This window comes from Halyomorpha halys, unplaced genomic scaffold (genome assembly GCF_000696795.3).
Source record: "Halyomorpha halys isolate HHAL.00 unplaced genomic scaffold, Hhal_1.1 Scaffold813.1, whole genome shotgun sequence".
NCBI lineage: Eukaryota > Metazoa > Arthropoda > Insecta > Hemiptera > Pentatomidae > Halyomorpha > Halyomorpha halys.
The window spans coordinates 41,345-62,906 of NW_027113046.1; the positions used below are offsets into that span (position 1 = coordinate 41,345).

Here is a 21,562-nt window from a genome sequence, read left to right on the forward strand (position 1 = left end):
GTGGTACAGATTTAATATATATTAATATAAAAGAGAAAAAAAAATGTTGAATTTACTTGGAAGATTTTATAGAACTAAACCTTCACTCTCCGTGACGTAAAATACTTTTCTCATTTCCTAACATTTTTTGTCAACCTGGAAAAATATTTCACCTTTAATTATCAAATTCCTTCCTAGTTTAAATTTATATATATTTTATTATTCCCACTGGTAGCAATGAAAGATGATTAATTTTACAATTTAATTAATTTACAAACAAAATTAAGTGTACTTTAGAGGAAGTCATTTTGAAAATTCAAGATTTAAGCACTGTTCTATTATTTCTATGAGGATAAGGCCAGGACGATATTAAATAACATTTAATTTCACATTGATATAACTATTTTAATCAAAAAAGTTAGATCTTTGTCCGAGGGAAAAGTTCCTATCACATCCCAGGTACATGTATACCTTCGTTGAAAACGTAGTTTCACTTTTCGTGTTTAGCCTGACCTCACTCAATCATTTTATCAGATTTTTTTTATTTGGACTCACGTAACTCTAAAACGCTTACTTCTGCTTAAAACTTGAGTTCGAAATTTTTCGCGGTTGCTATACTTCAAAACTGCAAGTGAAAGTAAAAAGACCCAGGATCTAGAGACAGTATTTCACTCCAAACCATCTCAAGACTTACTTCCCTGAAATCTCCGTTTTAAATAAAGAAATGATAATGATATAAGCCTAAGACTGATTTTTTTCTGTGTTTATTAAGACTGCAATAGTAAAAAAAAAATTTATGAAAAGACAATTTTTTTATTGTAGACTGTATGTATCGCAAATTAATTAAAAACATTATCTAAGTACTTCCTAGTCAAAAAATCAGAAATCATTCATTTAATGTTTGTCCAAATATTTTTAGTAAACATCAAACAGATGGTTTTAATTATTAAAAAAAAAAAAAAAAAGGATTGAATTGAAATATTTGTATTTGGCGTATAAACTGAAATTGATTATAAAAGGAAACTTTGGGGAAAAAAAACTGTTTTTTATTATTTTATTATACCATGTAATTATATGTAATTTATATATGTCCGATTACGGATTGATAAGTATACTGTGTGATATAGCAACCTGATGTATTTGGGCAGCATAGATGAATAAAGTATTTCTCTCTCTCTCTTCAAGTGGTAATAAAAAAACGAATTACTTATAAGACGTTGAATAGGTCAAGAATAAAACATAGAATTATATAATATATATATTAAGTATATATCGAAATATTTTATTTCTCGAACAGGTTATATGCCAGAATCAGGTATCGGTATTTGATATTGATATAATTTATATATTATTGTTATTATTTATTGATCGTATAAACATTTGTTAATTTCAATTTAATATATACAACTTGGTTTGATGTTAAACATAATTTGTTTATTGCTAAGCTTAAATTCCCTTATCCGAGATTCATGTGGGGTGTGAAAGCAGAAAATCATGTGTTCTATTATCTAATATATTTCATTTACTTTACCGCACTAACATAAAATATTTTAATATAGACTGTAATAAAGTGAAGGAAACAAATCAAGTAATAGGACACTTTATTTACTACTCCCATCCTTTATTATGAACCTCGGATACATTTCGTTTTCTTTTACTATAGATGGATTTTATTCCACATCAAAACGAAATGTAAGAGCGAACCAACATAGCTATAAACTTTGAAAGAGTTTTATTATAATACTCTCACTGCTGGATAGATTTAATGTGCCTACATAAAGACTTAATATTCTCTTCGGTTTAAATGCTTCACAATGCATGAGCTTTATTGTGTGATAATATTAGAATATCTTTTTTTGTTTTATGTGGAGCTCTCTTCAGTCTAAATGAATAGTTTTCCAACCAAACTTCCTTCGTATATTTTATTAGTTATCTTTAATATAGTAATCTTTAATCTATATATGTTTATAAAAGGGAATGGTTGGGATATTTGTCCACGATACCGTTTTTCAGAGAAATCCATTTATTTGGCGATTTTTTTTTCTTTCTATAATCGTTCATTACTCCTTATCCTTATCCAATTCCTACGTTTATACAACTGCTAGAAAGCTGAGTATCTCCTCTTTTAATCTACATTAACATTATTTAGATTTAATATTCTTATAAGAGATTATCAGTTTCAAATAAAGAAAAGTTTTAAGTTATATCTCTAGTTCTAATTTGTTTAATTAGATCCAATTTGTGCCCTTTGGTGCAATCTATAGAGCTCTAACCCACTCTCTTGTTTGGTTGAATTGTGTTGAAGTTATTTCAACTTTGTTGATTTTCTGAAAGAAATTAAGGCGAAACTTTTGTGCTAAACAAATTTTGCCTTCCAATTTTTTTTCGAAAATTCATATTTAAGGGTTTCTTGACGTGCTAAAAACGAATATCAACTTGGTTTCTCTCCTAAAAAATCTTTTACTACACTTTGATAGGGAAAATAAATTAAACAATTAATAATACAAAAAAAAATACAAAGTTCTTAGCGGAATGTCTAGCATTAGTCTGAGCTTCGGTCTTCGAGATGAAGCTGTATTCCTTATAGTACAAGAGCCCTAGAGGAGAAAAAATGCTGTTATTTCACCCTAATTTTTTATTACTTTGATGAAAACTATGTATAATTACTAGTCAAAATTAGGAATAGTCTCACCAAGTATAGGTTGGGGGAATAAAAAACGGCGGCTATTTCAAAAGGTTAAAAGTAATAATTTCATTCTGAGCTCCATATCTTAACAACTACCAACAACAATAGAAAATCTAAGCATCATTTAAACTAGAGTAAATTTGCTAAAGTATAAGCCCTAATAGAGCTATTTACGTTTAATAGTTCTCGAGATATAGCTTTTTAAAAGCAACATTTCATAAAAATGTACTGAAATATCAATAGTTCGTTAATTTATTTTGAGAAATCTATATCTCAGGAACTATGTGACGTACAGATGTCTATTAGTAATGAAATTAAAGCTAGTGTAATGAGCTATAAAGTAGTTTATGACGTAGGAGTAGTAGTTTTCATGAAATATACCAAAATAAATTGATTTATAGTTCGGACAAATTTTCATTTGCCAAATTTATATTCATATGTGAATATCATAAAAACTATTACTCCTACGAAGATAAATGTCATAAACTACTTTATAGAAAGTTAAATTTCCTTTATTTTGAGTTTTGGCAGACATATGTGCGTCTATATGGGTCTAGAGATGTATGTTTTCAAAAATCTAACATTTTATACGAACAACTAGAATTTAACATTTTGTCAAATATAAAAACTACTAATCTTACAAAGAAAAAAGTTATAAACTATTTTATAGTAAATTGAACTAGATTTAATTTGAGTTCTGGCAGACATCTGTTCGTCCAATGGTTTCTGAAATAAAGTTTTTCATTAATCAAACTTATTGTCCGAAAAGCTATAAATCAATTTATTTTAGCAAATATCATGAAAACTACCACTCCTACGAAAATAACTGTCATAAACTACTTTATAGTGCATTAAACTAGCTTTAATATGATTGCCAATAGACATCTGTACGTCACATAGTTCCTGAGATATAGATTTCTCAAAATAAATTATCTAACTACTGATATTTCAGTACATTTTTATGAAATGTTGCTTTTTAAAAGGTTATATCTCGACAACTATTGGACATAAATAGCTCTTTTAGGGCTAATATTTCAACAAATTTACTCTTCTTTAAATAATGTTCTTTTACATTTTCTAGTGTTGTTGGTAGTTTTTGATATATAGAGCTCCGAATGAAAAAATAATGTTTTTTAAGGTTTTGAAATAGCCACCATCTTTTATTCGCCCTACCTTTACTTGGCAGACTCATCAGTTTTGATTAGTAATTATACATAGTTTTCATTAAAGTAATAAAAAATCAGGGTGATATAGCTGCCTTTTTTCTCCTCTTGGGCTCTTGTACTATAAGGAATCCATGTTTTTACCAATGCAATGTGTACCAATATTTTATTTTTTCAAATATTTCTTACGATGTATGTATCTATTTTTAATTAGTTTAATATGTATTAATAATTATTAACGGATAGCTATATATTTTGTTCTAGGCACCCTGGAGACAACCCTTTCTACAGCAACATCGATAGCATGCCTGACATTCGACCCAGGAGGAAGTCGATACCGCTCGTCTCGGAGCTCGTAAGTGAAGACTCCACTGACAACATTCCCTCTGCCATGTGTGTTACCCCATTTGTCGTAATTCCTCTCTCTCTCTCTCTCTCTCTCTCTCGTCTATCTCTCTCTCACACTCTCTTTAATCTTTCTTTCTATTTCTATCTACCTTTACATCATCCTCTTCAATCGAATCCTTCCGAATCTATTCATCTTTTCATTCTTTTCAATCCACCTCTTCATAACATTATCCCAAAGACACACATGATGTATACAGATATTCGTATATTCGTCCATGTGTTAATAAATATTTTTATTTTTTTTTTTTATAATTTGAAATTTCAAGTTGTCAATCGTGAGTTCATTCTGTCAACAAAAAAAAAAAAAGTGTAATATTTAAAAATGAGGCTAGAGAAGAAACTGAAACATTCCCACGATATCGTACGTGTTTTTCTTTTTCATTTATTATTTGTTACATGAATTCGACTTTTTTTTTTTTTTGGACGTTTCTTATTTAAAGATATCAATGCCATGAAAATGTCCATTTTGCTTAAAGTATAAATTGTATAAACCAGGGCTTCTTAGAATGCGTTAATAGCACAGGTCAAAAAAAAAATTTTTTCATTACATTTTAATAATTAAATTGTTCCTATGCTTATCGAAAATGACTAAAACCTTCATTTTTTGCATATAAAGTTCACTTATTTGGAAACTATTTAACAGAATAACTTGTCTCATTCTTTTTTAAAGTCGGTGAAATTTTCCACAATTTGAGACCGAAATGAGGAAATGATCATTCTATCTAAAATCTCATCGAAAATATACCAGTTTCCACAAAACGTCAACACTTTTAGTTAGATTTTTATTATGTGAAATATAGTCAAAAATATTCGTTTAACGAGAACATATAAATTTAATTAGCTTTCATTTAATTTTTAGTATCAATAGCTAACTTAAAAATGGCAGATAATACAAAAACATTCGTGTAATTTGAGAGAAATACATTGAAAAACTGTTCAAGTTGAAATTATTAAATTTTAATACCTATAAATTGCAACCCGGCTGTTTAGAACATGAATAAATGATGTTCTTATTCAAAACTTGCTCGATCGGTATTTATTTAGTTTGTATTAAATTGTAATTTAATATATATGAAGTTAGTGAATTATTCGTATTTTTACCCGATTTGTATTTTATAAACAATTTTATAACAAATATAAACATTTTTATAAAAAAAATTAATATTTATAACTTGAACAGTATTTTTCAAGCTTTTTTCTCTAAAATTCTACTTTTCAATGTTTTTATTTAAGAGAGCCGAGATGATAGTTTATTGGATTTTCTTGAAATTTGTTCTGCACGATTGTTCTGATTGAGGGAATAGTTTTGAGGATATTTTCCGAAATAAGAGTCGGTCATGAAATTTGTTGACTTTTTTGGAGAATGTTGAATTTAATGTAATGGTTGCAGAGAGTTCGGTTTCAATTTGTAGCAAATTTTATCGACTTTAAAGATGAATATGATAAGCTATTATCTCATACGCGTAGTTTCGAATTAATTTAGTTAAAATTTAAACCTTGAATTCCAACTAGCAAAAGCTAACTTTATGTATAAAATAATCTTTTCTTTTATTAGTGGTATTGATGTGACCAAAATCGGACTTCTAGAATCTAGATTTAAAATTCGTGTTGATCGGTGTAATATGGCATTGGATGTTGTACTAAGATCCTGGAATTATATTTACAAAAAAAAAATATTAAAATTGATATTATTTTTTTAAATTATATCATTTTTATTAGTTTTATCATTAAGATTACCGAAACCGCCTCCACGAAATTCTGTGGTTCGATAACAGTTTCTTAGATAATTCAGTGTCGTAGCAGAGCGCGGAATTCATGTATAGTGGCCCTGAACTGAACCCACCCACATATGCCCGCAGTTGTATGGTTTGGTTTGTTTCCACTTTTTTTTTTCATTATAATTTTTGACAGAACCAGATTTGTCGACTGCATGTGGAACATACGAGGCCCCCCTCGAAGCCCATGTCATTCTCAACAACTCCATGTTATTTACAATATCAGTGTTGTGACATGCCTGAGATCGAAAACCTTATTCTTTTGTTTTGGGTTTATGTATTTTTATTTATTTTATTTTTTTCACAATTGATCCCTCTGTTCAATCATATTGGCAACTAATGGTGCTATAAAACCGTCATTTCTCATAAAAATGCGCCTAAATATTTCAATGTTAATTTAAAGTGAATTTTTTTTTAGCACTTAATTACCCATGCTTATGAAATAAAATGACTTTTTACATTAAAAATCTATCAAGAAGTCAATTGTATTATGAGCTTTATCTAAGTCCTAAATATTTTAAAATAAAAAATCATCAGATTTGTCTGGTATTAAAAAAATCATAGCTGTTCAAAATTTTTCAGTAGATTAGTTTCAAATTTTAAAACGTCTTCCTAATTCATATCAGTAAAGAATATTATTAAGTGATAATGTTAGAAATTTTAAAAATCAAATTAAATCTGCTATTAGCAGTGTTGAGCAAAAAATAGTTGCAATTAAAACAACTAATAATAGCAGAAATAAGATTAAAATTACATGTAATTATTATTGATCACTGTAATTGTAGTCACAATAAATTGTTGAGTCAAAATAATTGCTATTAATAATTACATTATGCAATTGTAATTAATTTTTGCTCTGGTAGCAATCAATACTTATAATTGTCATGATTACTATTTTTGACCTCTCTCTACTCTCCAGAAGAATGTTTACTATCAGTCTTGTCTTAAATTCCATCCATTTTCCACTTAAACATCAAAAAATTATCAATCAAAAAAAGTTTTACCGTGTTTATTTTCAATTTAGAATATATACCCAAAATCATCGTTTAATATTTTCTAAAATCTAAATTAAATTACTGGACAAATATTTTTGTTTATATTTACATATCTATAAATGGCGCCTATACGATATTGTAAAAGCAAATAAAGAGCATTAGTTGCAAATATGTGTAGATTTATTGGTGATTATAAATACTAATACAATTCATTGATTGTGCCATGCTCCACCCAGGTGCTCAAGGTATTTTGAATCCTTATTAATTCTTTTGCAACTTGCATCTTTGCACGGCTATGAATTAACCGCATGTGTTTGCAGGAAAGAACCTTACTTGCCCTTGTTATCTAGTACTTGAATGTAATAGTTAGTTATACCCTAAGTAGTGAACTATTTGACATAATATGAAATATTTTCTTCTATCATGTTTTATGTTTTTGTTAAGCAAATCCATTCATTGCCAAACCTGTGTTTTCTCTTGGCATTGTAAAAATAAAATAATAACTATATAATTCAATTCACTATTCATAAGAATAAATTCTGCATTTTAATTTTAACCTTGTAAATTATGATCTTAGAATAACGAACACAATAAAGTATAATTCTTAGATAAATGCAGACAATCATGACAAAAACAAAATATTGGGTCTGGCACGGGATGGTTTAAGACTTATTACAGTATTTTTAAAAAACCATTACTATTTTAAATTATAATAGTTATTCTCCTAGAATAATTTCAAAAAGACCTAAGTCATAATATTTTTTGGTATAATATAATATTTATTCAACTACTTATACTCGACTTGAATTAATTTTTTTTTTCTTGTAACAAAAAAATATTTTTTTTACTTGCTTCATCAGGTTATATTGATGCAGAATTTCTATTAATTTCTCCAAATCTAGTTGTATCCTTGATTTATTTTTTTATCTCATATTTTACTAATCCTCTTTGAAAACTATTTCAAGTGAATAGTTGACATATTGAAAAGTATTTCAAATGATTCAACTAGATGGGTATCCTGAATCATTTCAAAATTATCATTGCAATATGTTTTACTCACCATATAATCAAAATAGTATAAGTAATTGGGTGCTTAAGTAAACAAATAGTATAAGATCTATAGGAATAAAGGCTTGTTAAGAATATAGTTGTTACATAACTAGTTTGTATGTTAATGAAACATTAATACTCTTAGTAATTAGAAAGACATTAGTTTTATAAATTACTTTGTTGAATCAGTTGAATGTAGATTAGAAACCTTATAATAAGTTATCCATAGATCGTAAAAATTTAAATTATTGTTTTTCCAAAATATTTAAATAAAATATTAAGATAGTGGGGTAAAAATAAACTTCAGAACATTATTTAATACTCTCTATTTAATTTTACAACGTTTTGGGGCGTTTTTCTCATCGGGTATTATTTATTATTACTTATGATCAATTTTATCTATTTTCTTCCTGAAATTTTGTCTTTACTAATACATGATTAAAAAGTCTTACTACATATTTATTTTAATCACGTAATTTTAAAGAAAAAAATTCAGAAAGAAAATTGATAAAATTGACCATAAGGAATATATTACCAGAAGATGGGGAAAACACCCTGAAATATTGTAAAATTAAATAAATAGTATAAGATAATATTTTAAAGGAAGTTTCTGTTCACCTCTCCATCTTAAAATATAAAGAATAAAAAAATTCCTAGAAAATAATCAAGATTACATAAAATACTATTCGGTCAAACCAAGTCAATTTCTTTAAGTTAAAGTATTCCTTTTATCCATGAATTTGAGTTTAATAAAAGTTGGATCAGTCCATAATTTACTGAGAATAACACAATTCCTGTTTCACAAGCCTTAAAAATACTTTGATTCAGATAGTAATGAAAAGTGATGGAAGCTCCTAATACTACCTTAACACTTTCAGTGTGGACATGATTTTCTAATATATCTCCTATATATTTTTTCTTAATATTTCATATTTTTATGTTTAATTATTACATTTTGCCTTTTTTGATGATTTGTTGGATAAAAAAAAATTAACTAACCAGAAGTGATTTTTACCAAGTTTTCACCTGTAGTACTTTTGTCCCTGAGAAAATTCCACCCGCTATGATTATTATAATCATTATAAAATAAAAATATGACAGTGAAATCATAATTGATAATTAGACAATTAGAACTGATAATTACACATGAATAAATAAATACAATGCAACCTTGGAATAATTATAGATAATTCAGATTGAAATCTTTCTCAAAGATACAACTTTCCTTGAATATCTTTCAAAAATAATTAAAGTTAATGATACTTATTATTTCATAATAATAATCCCTAATTCCATATTTTATGTAAAAATATTCAAAAATTAATGAGAAAAGGAGAAGTTGGTTGATTTAAGAAGGAAATTCATCAATTGAAGGCAATAAGTTTACTGAAGTCAGTTGTTGTGATCTCAAGTAGAAACAAACAATCCCCACCCCAGATGATGTGATAGAACCAATAGGGAAGTCAAGGGGCATGGACTTCACCTGAGGACCTTCCTTTCTTTAGGAGAGGCAGAGGAACCTCACCTGAGGCCCTTTCACTCTGAGAATGTCAAATACAAAAATTTAATTTTTTTAAAGAGATTAACTATAATTTTCTAAGAATGACAGTGGCTATAAGTAACTTTAACTTGAATTGGTGGTAACTTTTGTTTTTAGTAAATAATTTTCTTGGAGCCGCTCTAATAGCAACAATAGGTTTAATTTTATGTTATAAGCGTTAAAACATGTCCACACATTTTTTTATTTTGCATTACATCTCTGAAAATGCCTCACGAATATAAATAATATTAGCAGTCAGTATGATTTTACAAGGTCATATGCTCTCAGAGCATTTAATAAATGGCACTCTCAGTAGATTACAGTGGAAGAAGAAGAAATAAAAAACTGTCTAAACTTCACTGAAGCCATTTTCATTTCAACTTACATAGTAACGATAACTTTAAATGTTTCCTCAATATCATATTCCTTTTTTTTTTTTAATTTATGTCAGGATTCATAAATAATAGGTACTAGTATTTTATATCTTCATTCGAATTTTGATTCATTTCTAATTTAAACAATCCAAATATTATTAAGTCCCCCTCACAGCTGATTCCAAAACATATATTATCAGTTCAGGGCTGAACCTGCTCACGAACTGATTCAGAGAGCTGATTTTTGATTCAATAAATTTGAGTGATAGCTGAGTAAACTGAATCATTTGAATCACTTCATTAGTGAATAAAAAAAGCAATATGATAATATATTTGAGGTTTCTCAAATCACAAACTTTCTTCCCCCTTCCCTATTGAACAATTAGTACAAGGAAAGATCTTGTTCAGTATCACAGTAAGTTAGTTTTTCTTTTATCTGTCTCCTAATAGTGTTTTTATATATTATTTAATTTGGTTTGACCAGTAAAAGTAATGATTAGCTTGGTAAAAACGCAAATAACATTAACTAAAACAAAACCATTTGCTTTTGATAGAACATTAATATACATTTTAAATTTATTTTTATGCATGGTAATATAACTTAGATATAATAACAATAATAAATTTTACAGTCCTTATATTAGGGATCACTCTTTGGTGATATAGCTTTGAACCTTTGGGTTCCTTAAGCCATGCTATTTATTTATTATTTATAGCTCTTTTATTCATCATGTAAGTAAAAATACTTTATTTTATTATTAAATATTCAATGGCATGAATATTAAATTTAATTATAACTAATGTTTTTCTATTATTATTTTTTAAAATTTTATTTGGATATATATATATATATATATGTTTTCTTCATTGTAAGTGCACTAAAAGCTTAATCACACAAAAAAATTAATTAAAAAACAGCCTGAACTCTCACCAGTTTGATATTACAGTCTTATATCACACACATTTGTTACAAGTTCATTCCCAAGTGCACTTAAAACATTATGTAGCTCACTATTAAGCTTCAATGAATATATGATTGGTCATCGTACTTAATCTTTTTATTATATCACTCGAATGAACTAAATAATGTATTGAAATAAAATTAAATATTATTATTTCAATATCTTTTTGCTATCATATATGTTTTATATTGAAAGAACAAAATTTATTAGTTTCATAGATTAATGTGAAATATTGGGGATTATTTGTCAAATCCGAAAACCCTCCTGTTCAAAATTTGGTTTGATTTAAATATATGCTTCGGATATCTGCTTAGGATATTTGCTTTTTTAATTAGAGCTAGTTTCACTGGCTTCTGGTGTTCATTTCAGTTCTGAAACATATTTCTAATTTAAACTTAAATTAAGATCAGTGGTGTTTAGATTTGACACAGAATGCTTGTTGTTTCATAAAATTTTCTTTGGTAATAATTATTTTTCATTTAATTTTATTCTGATATTCTCTTATTTCATCTTGATAAAACTTTCTTGCCGGAACCGTTTTAACATGTTTTAGTTCAATAATTGTTGATTTTTCTTGTCTTGTATTGATTAAGAATCTAATTTGAATTGATTTAAAAATGAATTCTTACCTTGTTAAATTAACTGATGCAAAGAGTTGATGCCTGTATAACACCCATCAGCATAACAAGACCACGTAGCTAAAAGACGCATGGTTGTCACATCTATTGAATGCTAATCAACTGATTCATGCTGAAATTGAATTCAACGCACAGTGTGTATTCATTGTCGCTTATGCTTTTCAGATTTGTTACATAAGCAATATATGTTTGTTGTGGCTCAATGTTTCTTTGTTTTTTTCAAGGTCTTGAAAAGGCAATTCAAGGAAACACTATCCATTCAATTATATGAAATGATACTTATTTAGTTAATTTTTACAGACGATGGCAGCGACCAAGAGGAATGCTGCAGGTTTGACTTCAGCAGTACCAAGGGCTACCCTCAATGATGAAGAGCTGGTATGTATCTGCTTTATTTGAATTTTTTAATAATAATTAAAGATTAAAAGTAGAGAAAGTTAACATGATACAATTATTATCATTATACTGAAAAAAAAAAATTAAATCAAATATTTTTTTAAATTTATTGTACAGCATATTTAGTATCTAATGTTTATGTGTGTGTGTGTGTGTATATATATATATATATATATATATACTCATATTATATACAAGGAAATAAAAGTATCATTACAAGCTATAATTTAAATAAATCTATTTAAAATTATCAAATTTCTGATTGAGCTTTTAATTATCCTTAAATGTTATTTATTATGATAATTTCTTTGATACAATTTACAAAACTGTATATGCATATTTTTTTTTTTTTCAGAAAATGCATGTTTACAAGAAAACACTTCAAGCGCTGATCTATCCCATATCCTCAACAACCCCTCACAATTTCATGTTGTGGACTGCCACCTCGCCCACTTACTGTTATGAGTGTGAGGGTCTCTTGTGGGGCATCGCGCGTCAAGGTGTGAGGTGTACGGAATGTGGGGTTAAATGTCACGAGAAGTGCAAAGATTTACTCAATGCTGACTGTTTGCAGAGTAAGTGTTGTACACTATGTCTGTAAATAATTATTTTTTCTTCTTTAAAATTGCTACATTTTATTTATTTATAATTTTATCATTATACAGGAGCAGCAGAAAAAAGCTCAAAGCATGGTGCAGAAGATAAAGCCAACAGTATTATAACCGCAATGAAGGAAAGAATGAAACAAAGAGAAAGGGAGAAACCAGAAATTTTTGAACTGATCAGGTAAGATTATACATGCATTTATATTCCTGAAATGGTCTTTTCATCTAAGAAGAAAATAGCTTCTCATCAAAAACCATGCAAAAATATGGAGTTAAGAACAACTTAAGGAAATGATTCATTATTATCATTTTTAAGCAGTTTCATAAATCAATGAGATATTCAGCGACTCATATTTTGTTAATTTATTACAATATCAGGACAAAAGTCCTAATATAAATACTGAGTACGCATCAATTACAAGATAAAAAGATTTAGCAAATTAAATTAAATAACCATCAATAAACATTTGGAATATAAATATAAAATTATAGAACATAAATAATCCATTTAAAATATTAGTATAACTGACAAATTAATTTCATAGTAATTATAAATCAACTTATAATTTTCATTTTTTGTTTAAAAGTAAATTTGGTAAATCATATGCGATTATCATTCAACATTGAAATCAGAAACACTGCCCATTGATTCTAAACTCTTAACTTTCCATAGAAACATTTATAGATTGCTCAAATCAGATCTACATATTGTTAAACTGACCATGGAAACTTGCACACAATTTTATAAATTTAAATCTACAATCCTTATTATGTCACTAATAAAATGTAGAAAAAACTTAATACCCTTATAATTTACATCCTTGTCTAAAAATTATACTCTTTCTTCTCTTATAAAGCATATACCAATAAAAACTTACTGTTTGAAACTTTTTCTCAATCAATGCCTGATATACTTCATTAGCAAATCTTTAAAAAGTATATGTCCGGTGCTCTTCTTGATGCTATCATTGAAAGAAGGAATTAGTTTCATATATTCCCAAATTTTACTCCAAATGGACATAGAGACATCAAGTTTGTGTGGACAAACAAGCTTGACGTTTGGAAGAACAATGTTTTTTAAGAATTGGAGGTTTGGAGCTTTAGTCAAATAAATGTTTTTTTGTTTATCACTGTTGCCTTGTAAAGGAGATAAGAAACAAAGGAACACTTATGAGATCCGTAGTTTGTTTGTTAAATTAGGCATCTTTTTATAGATGAAATAAATAAAATAAGTCATTAATAATAATAAAATAAGTCATCGCAATATCAATTCTCTGACAATATAACAAGATGAAATCCCTGGAAAAGCTTAGATAAAATGTTTGTCTTCATGGAACTTGTTTATGAGACAAAAAAGGCTGAGATGTCAGTACTTAGTGGCTGAAGACATTATCTGGAGTTCTGAACAGGGAGACTGAAGTGATAGTTGGCAACAACTGACAGATATCCTAAACATGATTAGACAGAGATGTTTTATCTTCGTAAGGTGGAAGGAAGGACACGACGAGATGGAGCACTATACGGACTAGCCTCGGAGTTAAACCAGCTGAGAGCATCCTAAAGGAGCACAAACTAAGGTGGTTTGGACACCTCCTTGAGATGGACCAGAAAAGAACTGCCAGAAAGACATACGAGACTCGCAAGGAAGGAAGAAGGTCAAGAGGAAAAATGCGCATTTCCTGGGAGGAGAGTGTTAAGGAGGCGTTCAGGAGGCGGGATATGGAGTGGAGTAGGAGGGGGGAGATGGCCCAAGAACCAGACATCTGGTCCAGGTCCATATTCTACAAATCGTAACCCCACACTACGCAAGTGGTAAAGGGGATAAAATTATTATGATGATGATTAGACAGATTGACAAATAAAAAGATGGATTTGAAACATATTAACTAACACACTGATTTCTACATTAATGTGATTATAACAATTTTCAAATAAACATTTCTAAAATAAATCTCATTTATTTAACCTTCAAATGTTAAATATGAGCTAATCGTTGTAGTTTTGTACAACAAAATGCCAAGTGAGATATTTTGTATGAATCAATATTTTTAAAAAATTAAAATTTTTTTTAGAACTTAATTTAAGAATCATTTCCTTGAGTTGGCTTTCCCAAGAAAATATGTTTGTAATTTAAGTTTTGATCTGTAAAAAAAAAGTTTAGTATATCAGAACTTTAGTTCCGAAACCTTTTAACTGCACTTTAAGTTTCAAGGAAGTATTGGAGTTTAATGCATTTATAATCTGCATAAGAACAAAAACATGACTAATGATTTTCAAAGCAGATTTTGGGTTCTTAAAACTACCAGCTGATAATAAATTCATCGAACCTGAAAATTCACTCAGATATAAAATAAAAAAATCAGTTAGAAGGTTTTGAAATTAGGGTCACAAGTATAAGTAAGTAAAAATATTAATTATAATAATTTGATCTAAATTTTTATTTATTTTTATAGTTACATAATTTCAGGCATAATAGTAATGTTGTTTACTCTTGCCATATAGAGAAAAAGGCTGAAGTTGAATCAGAATCATGGTTCATTATTTGTATTTTTTTTGTTTTCATTATGAAAAATTCTGAAAAATAATTAATATGCTCTAGTAGAAGAAATAAATGATTAAATTAAAATAATAATGATTTATAATACTGTGAAATGATGAGGATTAGAGCAGTGGTGGAGTTGGTAGTGTTGTCTTTTGGCAGGACCGTGTTCGGCCCAGATCAGAAGAGCCATATAGGACACATGAAGGCAGTGAAGCAGTCTGTTTTAGCGGGAACAAGCAAGTGGTCGGCTAAAATAGCAATAACAGGTTTGTTCACAACTCCCGACTGCCAAACGACACAACAGAAAAAATAACCAAATGTGTTTGAATTCCATTCTTCATTTTATTATTTTCCCCTCAGCCTGTTTTCTTATATTTGTAAATAATTTCTTCAGGTGACTGCTTATTTGTCATGAATTTAATCTATTTAATTCCCATTTTTATTTATGTACATATAAAAGAAATTCTGAAATCAAGAAAAGAGGCAAGTGGAGCCGTCGAGAATGAAGAAATTATTTTCGCTTACTATCTCATATGTTAATATATTGCCTGTGTATTTTTCCTTTTTATCATTTTCTTGATTGTTTTTCTTCCCTGTGCACTCAGTGGATGTTGTCTGTATCGAGCTACATATTTACCCTTCATAATTAAATTATGATGAAAGTATTTTTTTGAGATTTTATGGACATTCTACGTTCAAGATTATATCAGGTTGTTGTCTGTCTCTTTGAAACAATTTATATCTATGACAATGATTCACAGAAACATAAGTTTGATACTTATTTTTCCAAATAATTGTTACTAATTCCATAACAAATATATTGTGTCCAAATTTGAACACTAAAATTCTGGATATCTTTTGATTTGAAATCGATCTTGTTTGGCTTATATTTTAAAGTTAAAGTAAAAAACTTTTGAACCTGGTACACTAGTTATTTCCATAATTCATTCTTAACTATTAGTTACTATTAGCATCAATGAGACAACATTCACCAATTTGTTCCTACACATTACGATGATTTTAAATTTCTTCTTGCATGAGGTTCTCAAAACCTGTTTACATTTAAACATGATACCCAGTTGAAGCATCGTAAAGTGTATTCCTAGCTCTATTAATGGAAACCAAAACCTCAAAATCTTTTTCATTTCCCCTATCCCGTACCATAAATCACCCATCAGTGGTTTGTATGTTTGGTTGTTTGATGGTAGTTTGTTCTTGGTGTGTTTGTGTTTTTGTTTGCAACAGAACAACGTTCACGATGGATCCGGACACGCACATAGACTCGCTTGCCCAAGCCGAGGACATTGTGCTTGAGGGGACCTCCAAATGGTCTTGCAAGATAGCCATTACAGGTCAGGCCTTCCTTGCCTGCACACCAAAAACCACCTCTAACAGCTGTGTCATTGTACAATACTAGCGCTCACCTACATAATAGCCATTAACTTTAATTTTTAAAAAGATATATTAAAATAAAGTATTACAGATTAAGTTAAACAGTAGCACGCTTCATAACATCAAGTTGGCCTTCACTAATAATATTAACCACTCTAAATCACATCTTAGCACATTCCTTTAACAGTTTCTGAATATACTGGTTTCAAACTAAAAAATAAATTATTATTACAACATGTGTAAAAGAAGGTATAGGGGTGCAGTCAGTAGATATTTTGTTTTGGCCTAAATTTAAGGCTTTCTTCAGGGCTAAAAAACAAAATGAGCTAACAACCATAAACAAGATCAAAAAACAGAAACAGTATAACAAGAAAATTAAAAAGATTACAAATAATACTATATGAAGATAATTTATAATACAGGCATAGTAATAATTTATCCAAATGATAGGTATTAAAAATATTATCAATGAAGAAAAAATAGATTAATAAACAAATAAAATAATTTTCATATTTATTATTTTTATTTGCCAAAGTTAAGTTAGTCTTGTTTCACCCTGATCTCTCTTCACGGAACCTTTTTCAGAATCTTCGAGTGTTGTCCAAACATGTTATCGCTCATTGAATGATCCTTTCTTTCCAACTTTGAACTACACACATTAAAGTTAAAGCTGGAAAGTGTTAACTGTAACTGCTAGTAGCCTTGGTTAATAACCTCGTATTAGAGATGAGCTAGCTGCTAGCTATCGCCGTGTTATTTTTGATTTTCATCAAGCAATCATATGAAATTATATCAATGTCTCATTCACTTTTAATTTTTAAAATCTAATTTTCTTCGAGAAAAATCTCTTTTTTCAAACACGAATAAATTCTCACAGTGGTAACCACCTCTCCTGATATTTGTAAAATATGAATCCATAATGTCATTAAATTTTTTCTGTAATAAAATTAAAGTAATTTTGTACTTGGGTATACACTATACCCCTTTTTGTGCGCTATCTGTTCCAAGACATTTCACAACACATTTACATAACAAATTTCTACAATGCCTTTCCAAGTGGTAGTAATCGCAGTGGTATATCTTTTTACCTATCTTGCTATCTAATAAAATTTTTCAACCTGGAAACCAATTGAAAAATTTGTTTGTTTTTTTTTTATTTGGAATAATTTTATTTGCTTATTTCAATTTAAAGTTGATTAAAATAGAAATCTGTTAAAGGAATTTAATTTCATTCTAATGCTTAAAATTGTGTAGTTAATATTATTTATACTTAATGTCATTATATTCGTTTATTTGCAATAAAAATGCTGTTGAAGTAAAAGCTATTAGCTTTATTTAAAGTAATTTCATGAATCTGTCTAAGCTGGAGCTTTGAATCTCCTATAATACACATTTTGATTTCACTGTGTTCTGAAAAAAAATATTTGCCCAGCTTTTAAATTTATCCAGATTATGCAAGCACTATAAAAGCTGACCTTAAACAACATTTATTCAAGCATGAATTTAAAACCAAATCATCTATTTATTGATTGTACAATCACACAGTTACAGAAACTCGCTAACATTATCGAGATCGAAGAGAGTGGCTATATTATAAATGTAGGCAGAGTAGATTAAATAAACAAAAACAAAACAAAAAAGTAGATGTAACTTCTTAAAAGAGACATAACAATAGAAAACTGATACGAATAACAAAAATTTAGATGGCTTTACAATTAGTTCTTTAAACACTTAGAAATTAGAAAATAAAATGCAACTTCTTTCTTCTGCACCCTTTAAAATGATTCATACATCTTTGCTCCTATTTTTTTTAGAGAATAGTTACTGTTACTTCATTTTCTGTTGGACTGTTTTTTATATGTAATTATTTCTTCTCAGAATTTTCTAAAATTTAATTAGTTTAGTTACTTGAGTTTCTCGAACAAAATAGCTACTGAAACAGTAAGTCATGGTTAAATATGACCCCTATGGTATTTTTAACTTCCCCAGAGGTTGAAGAATTAAATTAACCAAGAGATAAGTTTAACTGCTAGGTATCCAATCCAGGCAATCCATTCTGCAGTATCTTGTCCCTTTATATAGCTGCTAGAAGTTTGGCATCATTAATTTTTTTTATTATATATGTACAATTAGGAAAATAAATACAAAATGTTTTTTTGTTTTTTTATAGTTTATATTAGAACTATTAGGTGTATAGTATTCAAGCATAAGATAAATTGTAGAGATCTTAAAAACAAATACACTTGCCTTATCTCTTTAAAGAATGAGTTCTTGAACTGGGATCCATGGGCTCTTAAATCAGCCAAATTCATTTTTCTTGATTATATTATTGTCATACTAAAAAAAAATGTCTTTAAAGATTTTAATAAAATATCAAAAGAAAAAAAAATTATTGTCATTTATTTATTCTTGTCCGCTAAATAACAGTATTTGTTGAGCTAATAAATTCTAGTTATTTTATTGTAAGTATTGTTATTATTTTAAATGGTCGCCTTATCAATGTGTTTTAGTGTGCATCATCAAAGGGAGGCACTAGACTCAGTTGATGCTGTTGTTTTTCATAGAGAATATTCATCAGGTTTTCAATAATTGCAATATCACAATCATTTATGCTGCAATATTTAGCTCAGCATCTATAGTTGCATTTGTTCATTTAGGAATTTTAATAAAACCTCATTTTTATTTTGTGGCTCACCACCTTCTTTGTTTAATAAAGAGGCCTACATGTGTTTTAATGTACAGAATTATGATTCAACGGTAGTTCTTCCTCTCCAGTTGTTCGAAAGTGCTCCATCATGAGCATTTGAGTATCTTTCTTTCAAATCTGAGCATAGATTGTACAATTCTTTAGGCCATCGCACCAGTCAAACTATTTTAGATTCATCTTTTCCCTCTTCATTTCTTTGATACTTATGGATATAAATACTATCAGTTTTCTAGAATTCCATTGCAACTTGTATGGGATATGGTGGACATGCATATAACTTTTTGTTTTGTCAATATTATGGGTAAGATTACTTCAAGTTTCTGTTTCCTCCAATTGTGTGATAGGTTCAAAAACTTCCAATGAGGTCTTACACCAATGGTATATCAAAGGATTTGTAGGAGGTGGTTAAAGTGTTTCTGAGATCTCATCATCTTTTATCAATATATTTATTTAGTTATATAATTCTGAGAAATTCTTTCAAAGGTTTCATGGTCTTAACTTCATTTTCAAAGGAGTCCATAAAACAAAAATACTAAGAACCTGGCTTTAAAGAGATTTTGGCCCCTACATTTATTATCATAACATGGTACTACAAATGGGATTCACGGTTAGATAAAAAAAAACTTTCTCCTTCTTTTCATTTTATTTTTGTTTATATAACAATTTCTATGGATATTTCAAAATAAAAATATATAACTAGAAAACGACACACTCACTATTATTTCCTTTAAAAGAGAAAACAATTTTTAAAAAAGTAACCTGTGACAAGATAATTGAAAAAAGGTAATCCTGTTGGTGAATATAATTCACGCCAAAGTGACTTATGGGCTATTGACCATCATATGATTGTGCTGCGAAAGAACTGGTAGTAAGCATGCTTATTTTCATTAGTCTTAGTGTATTGCTTTTTTTTTTTTTTTTTTGTGCATCTGCTTCAGCTTTATTGAGACCCGTATTTTATTTTTTTTAAACACTGCAATTTTAATTTTTTGAAAGCTTAAAGCAATGCTTATAAAAGTTTTGATACAATAACTTATATTTTACTGTAACATAATAAATCTTATACCTCATTTAAATTACTTGAAATAAGTTGAAGAATAATTAACCCATTCATTTTTCTATTATTTTTTTTTATCACCCTTTGCCAGATCATTTCTGACATGCAGAGATTATCTAGATGTAACCAATCTATTCTAACCGTGATGGGAGGGTCTAATTTTCATTCCATGGGAATCAATGGGAAATGATCGTTACTCCAGTATGACCAAGATCAAAATCTAGCGATTATTTTTTTTAAATGCTCGATTGACAGCCCTTTGAGATCCTTGAACTCATCCCTTTCACTGCTCTAGCCCTGAATGGACAGCACAGAACGGAACTGTTTCCTCATATTGTACCAACAGAATCTGGCTCTGTTTTCGCCAAAAGTTGGCTAGATTTTCCAATTAACTTTGAAAAGGCTTTGCAAATATTACCAGTATAAATGGTTCAGGTACAAACTCTTCAGGACAATGTCTTCTGGCAATTCCTGGCCTTGATTCAGATTGGTTTGCTCTTCTGCTTAGTTTTACAAGTTTGTATGCCGTACTCTCAAAATAAATTATTTTCTGAGAAGTCAACAAATATCTATTTATATATAATTCAGTCATATTTCTAATTTTTCCTTATATAAAAGCTTTAGTTTTGTGAAAATAGTTAATGTAACGTGATATACTAACTTAAATGAAGAGAAACTTTTCAACTAAACTTGAAAAATTGTATTCTGGTTTTTGTGTTACATGAAAGAGTTAGAAGGGGTGATGAAAACACTTTATTAACTAATCTTAAAATGACTTCTAATTTTAAATATCAAGATCCGTTTTGTTGATCGTACATCTTCAGTTGGTTTATAAAAAGGCTTTAAGGTGAGTCATCATCACTTCCAGTTTCTAAAAAATTGAAAATTAATATTAATACAAGATAAAAAAAATTTCTGTAACTTATCCTACATTATTATTTCATTTTTACTCATTCTGAAAATAATTGAACTCGGTAACGCCTCTCAACTTTTGTTTGTATTTAGTTTTACAAGTCTTGTGCTTTAAACTTTCCCTCAACCCCCAAAAACAGGTCCATGGTACTTATAATCATGAGACAGGCCAGTCTCCAACTTTCAGTTGTAATTAAGGTTCGAGCAGAGTTGTTGATACAATCATCTTGCTATCACTTCCCCTACTCAAGAGATGCACTCTTGGTGGTGCATGCACTCAAGTGGTTCTTCACCAGTGTGAATGCTTTGAAACTAACCTAGAAAAACTACTTGTACAATATGAGAGTGCTTGGTTTGTTGATATTGTAGCCAAGGACCGTT

General features: G+C 28.7%; 1 protein-coding gene across 4 annotated transcripts in view; it reads left to right on the plus strand.

The window, feature by feature from the left end:
- Positions 1-21,562, plus strand: part of unc-13 — a gene marked incomplete at its 5' end in the record, with an annotated part of 80,857 nt that overhangs the window by 38,524 nt on the left and 20,771 nt on the right. For 2 of the 4 annotated variants that reach the window (XM_014429626.3, XM_014429629.3), the window contains 5 exon segments: positions 4,093-4,183; positions 11,871-11,948; positions 12,322-12,541; positions 12,632-12,752; positions 15,273-15,379. In XM_014429626.3, coding sequence (XP_014285112.1) covers positions 4,093-4,183; positions 11,871-11,948; positions 12,322-12,541; positions 12,632-12,752; positions 15,273-15,379 — 617 coding nt within the window. 4 annotated transcript variants of the gene reach the window in all.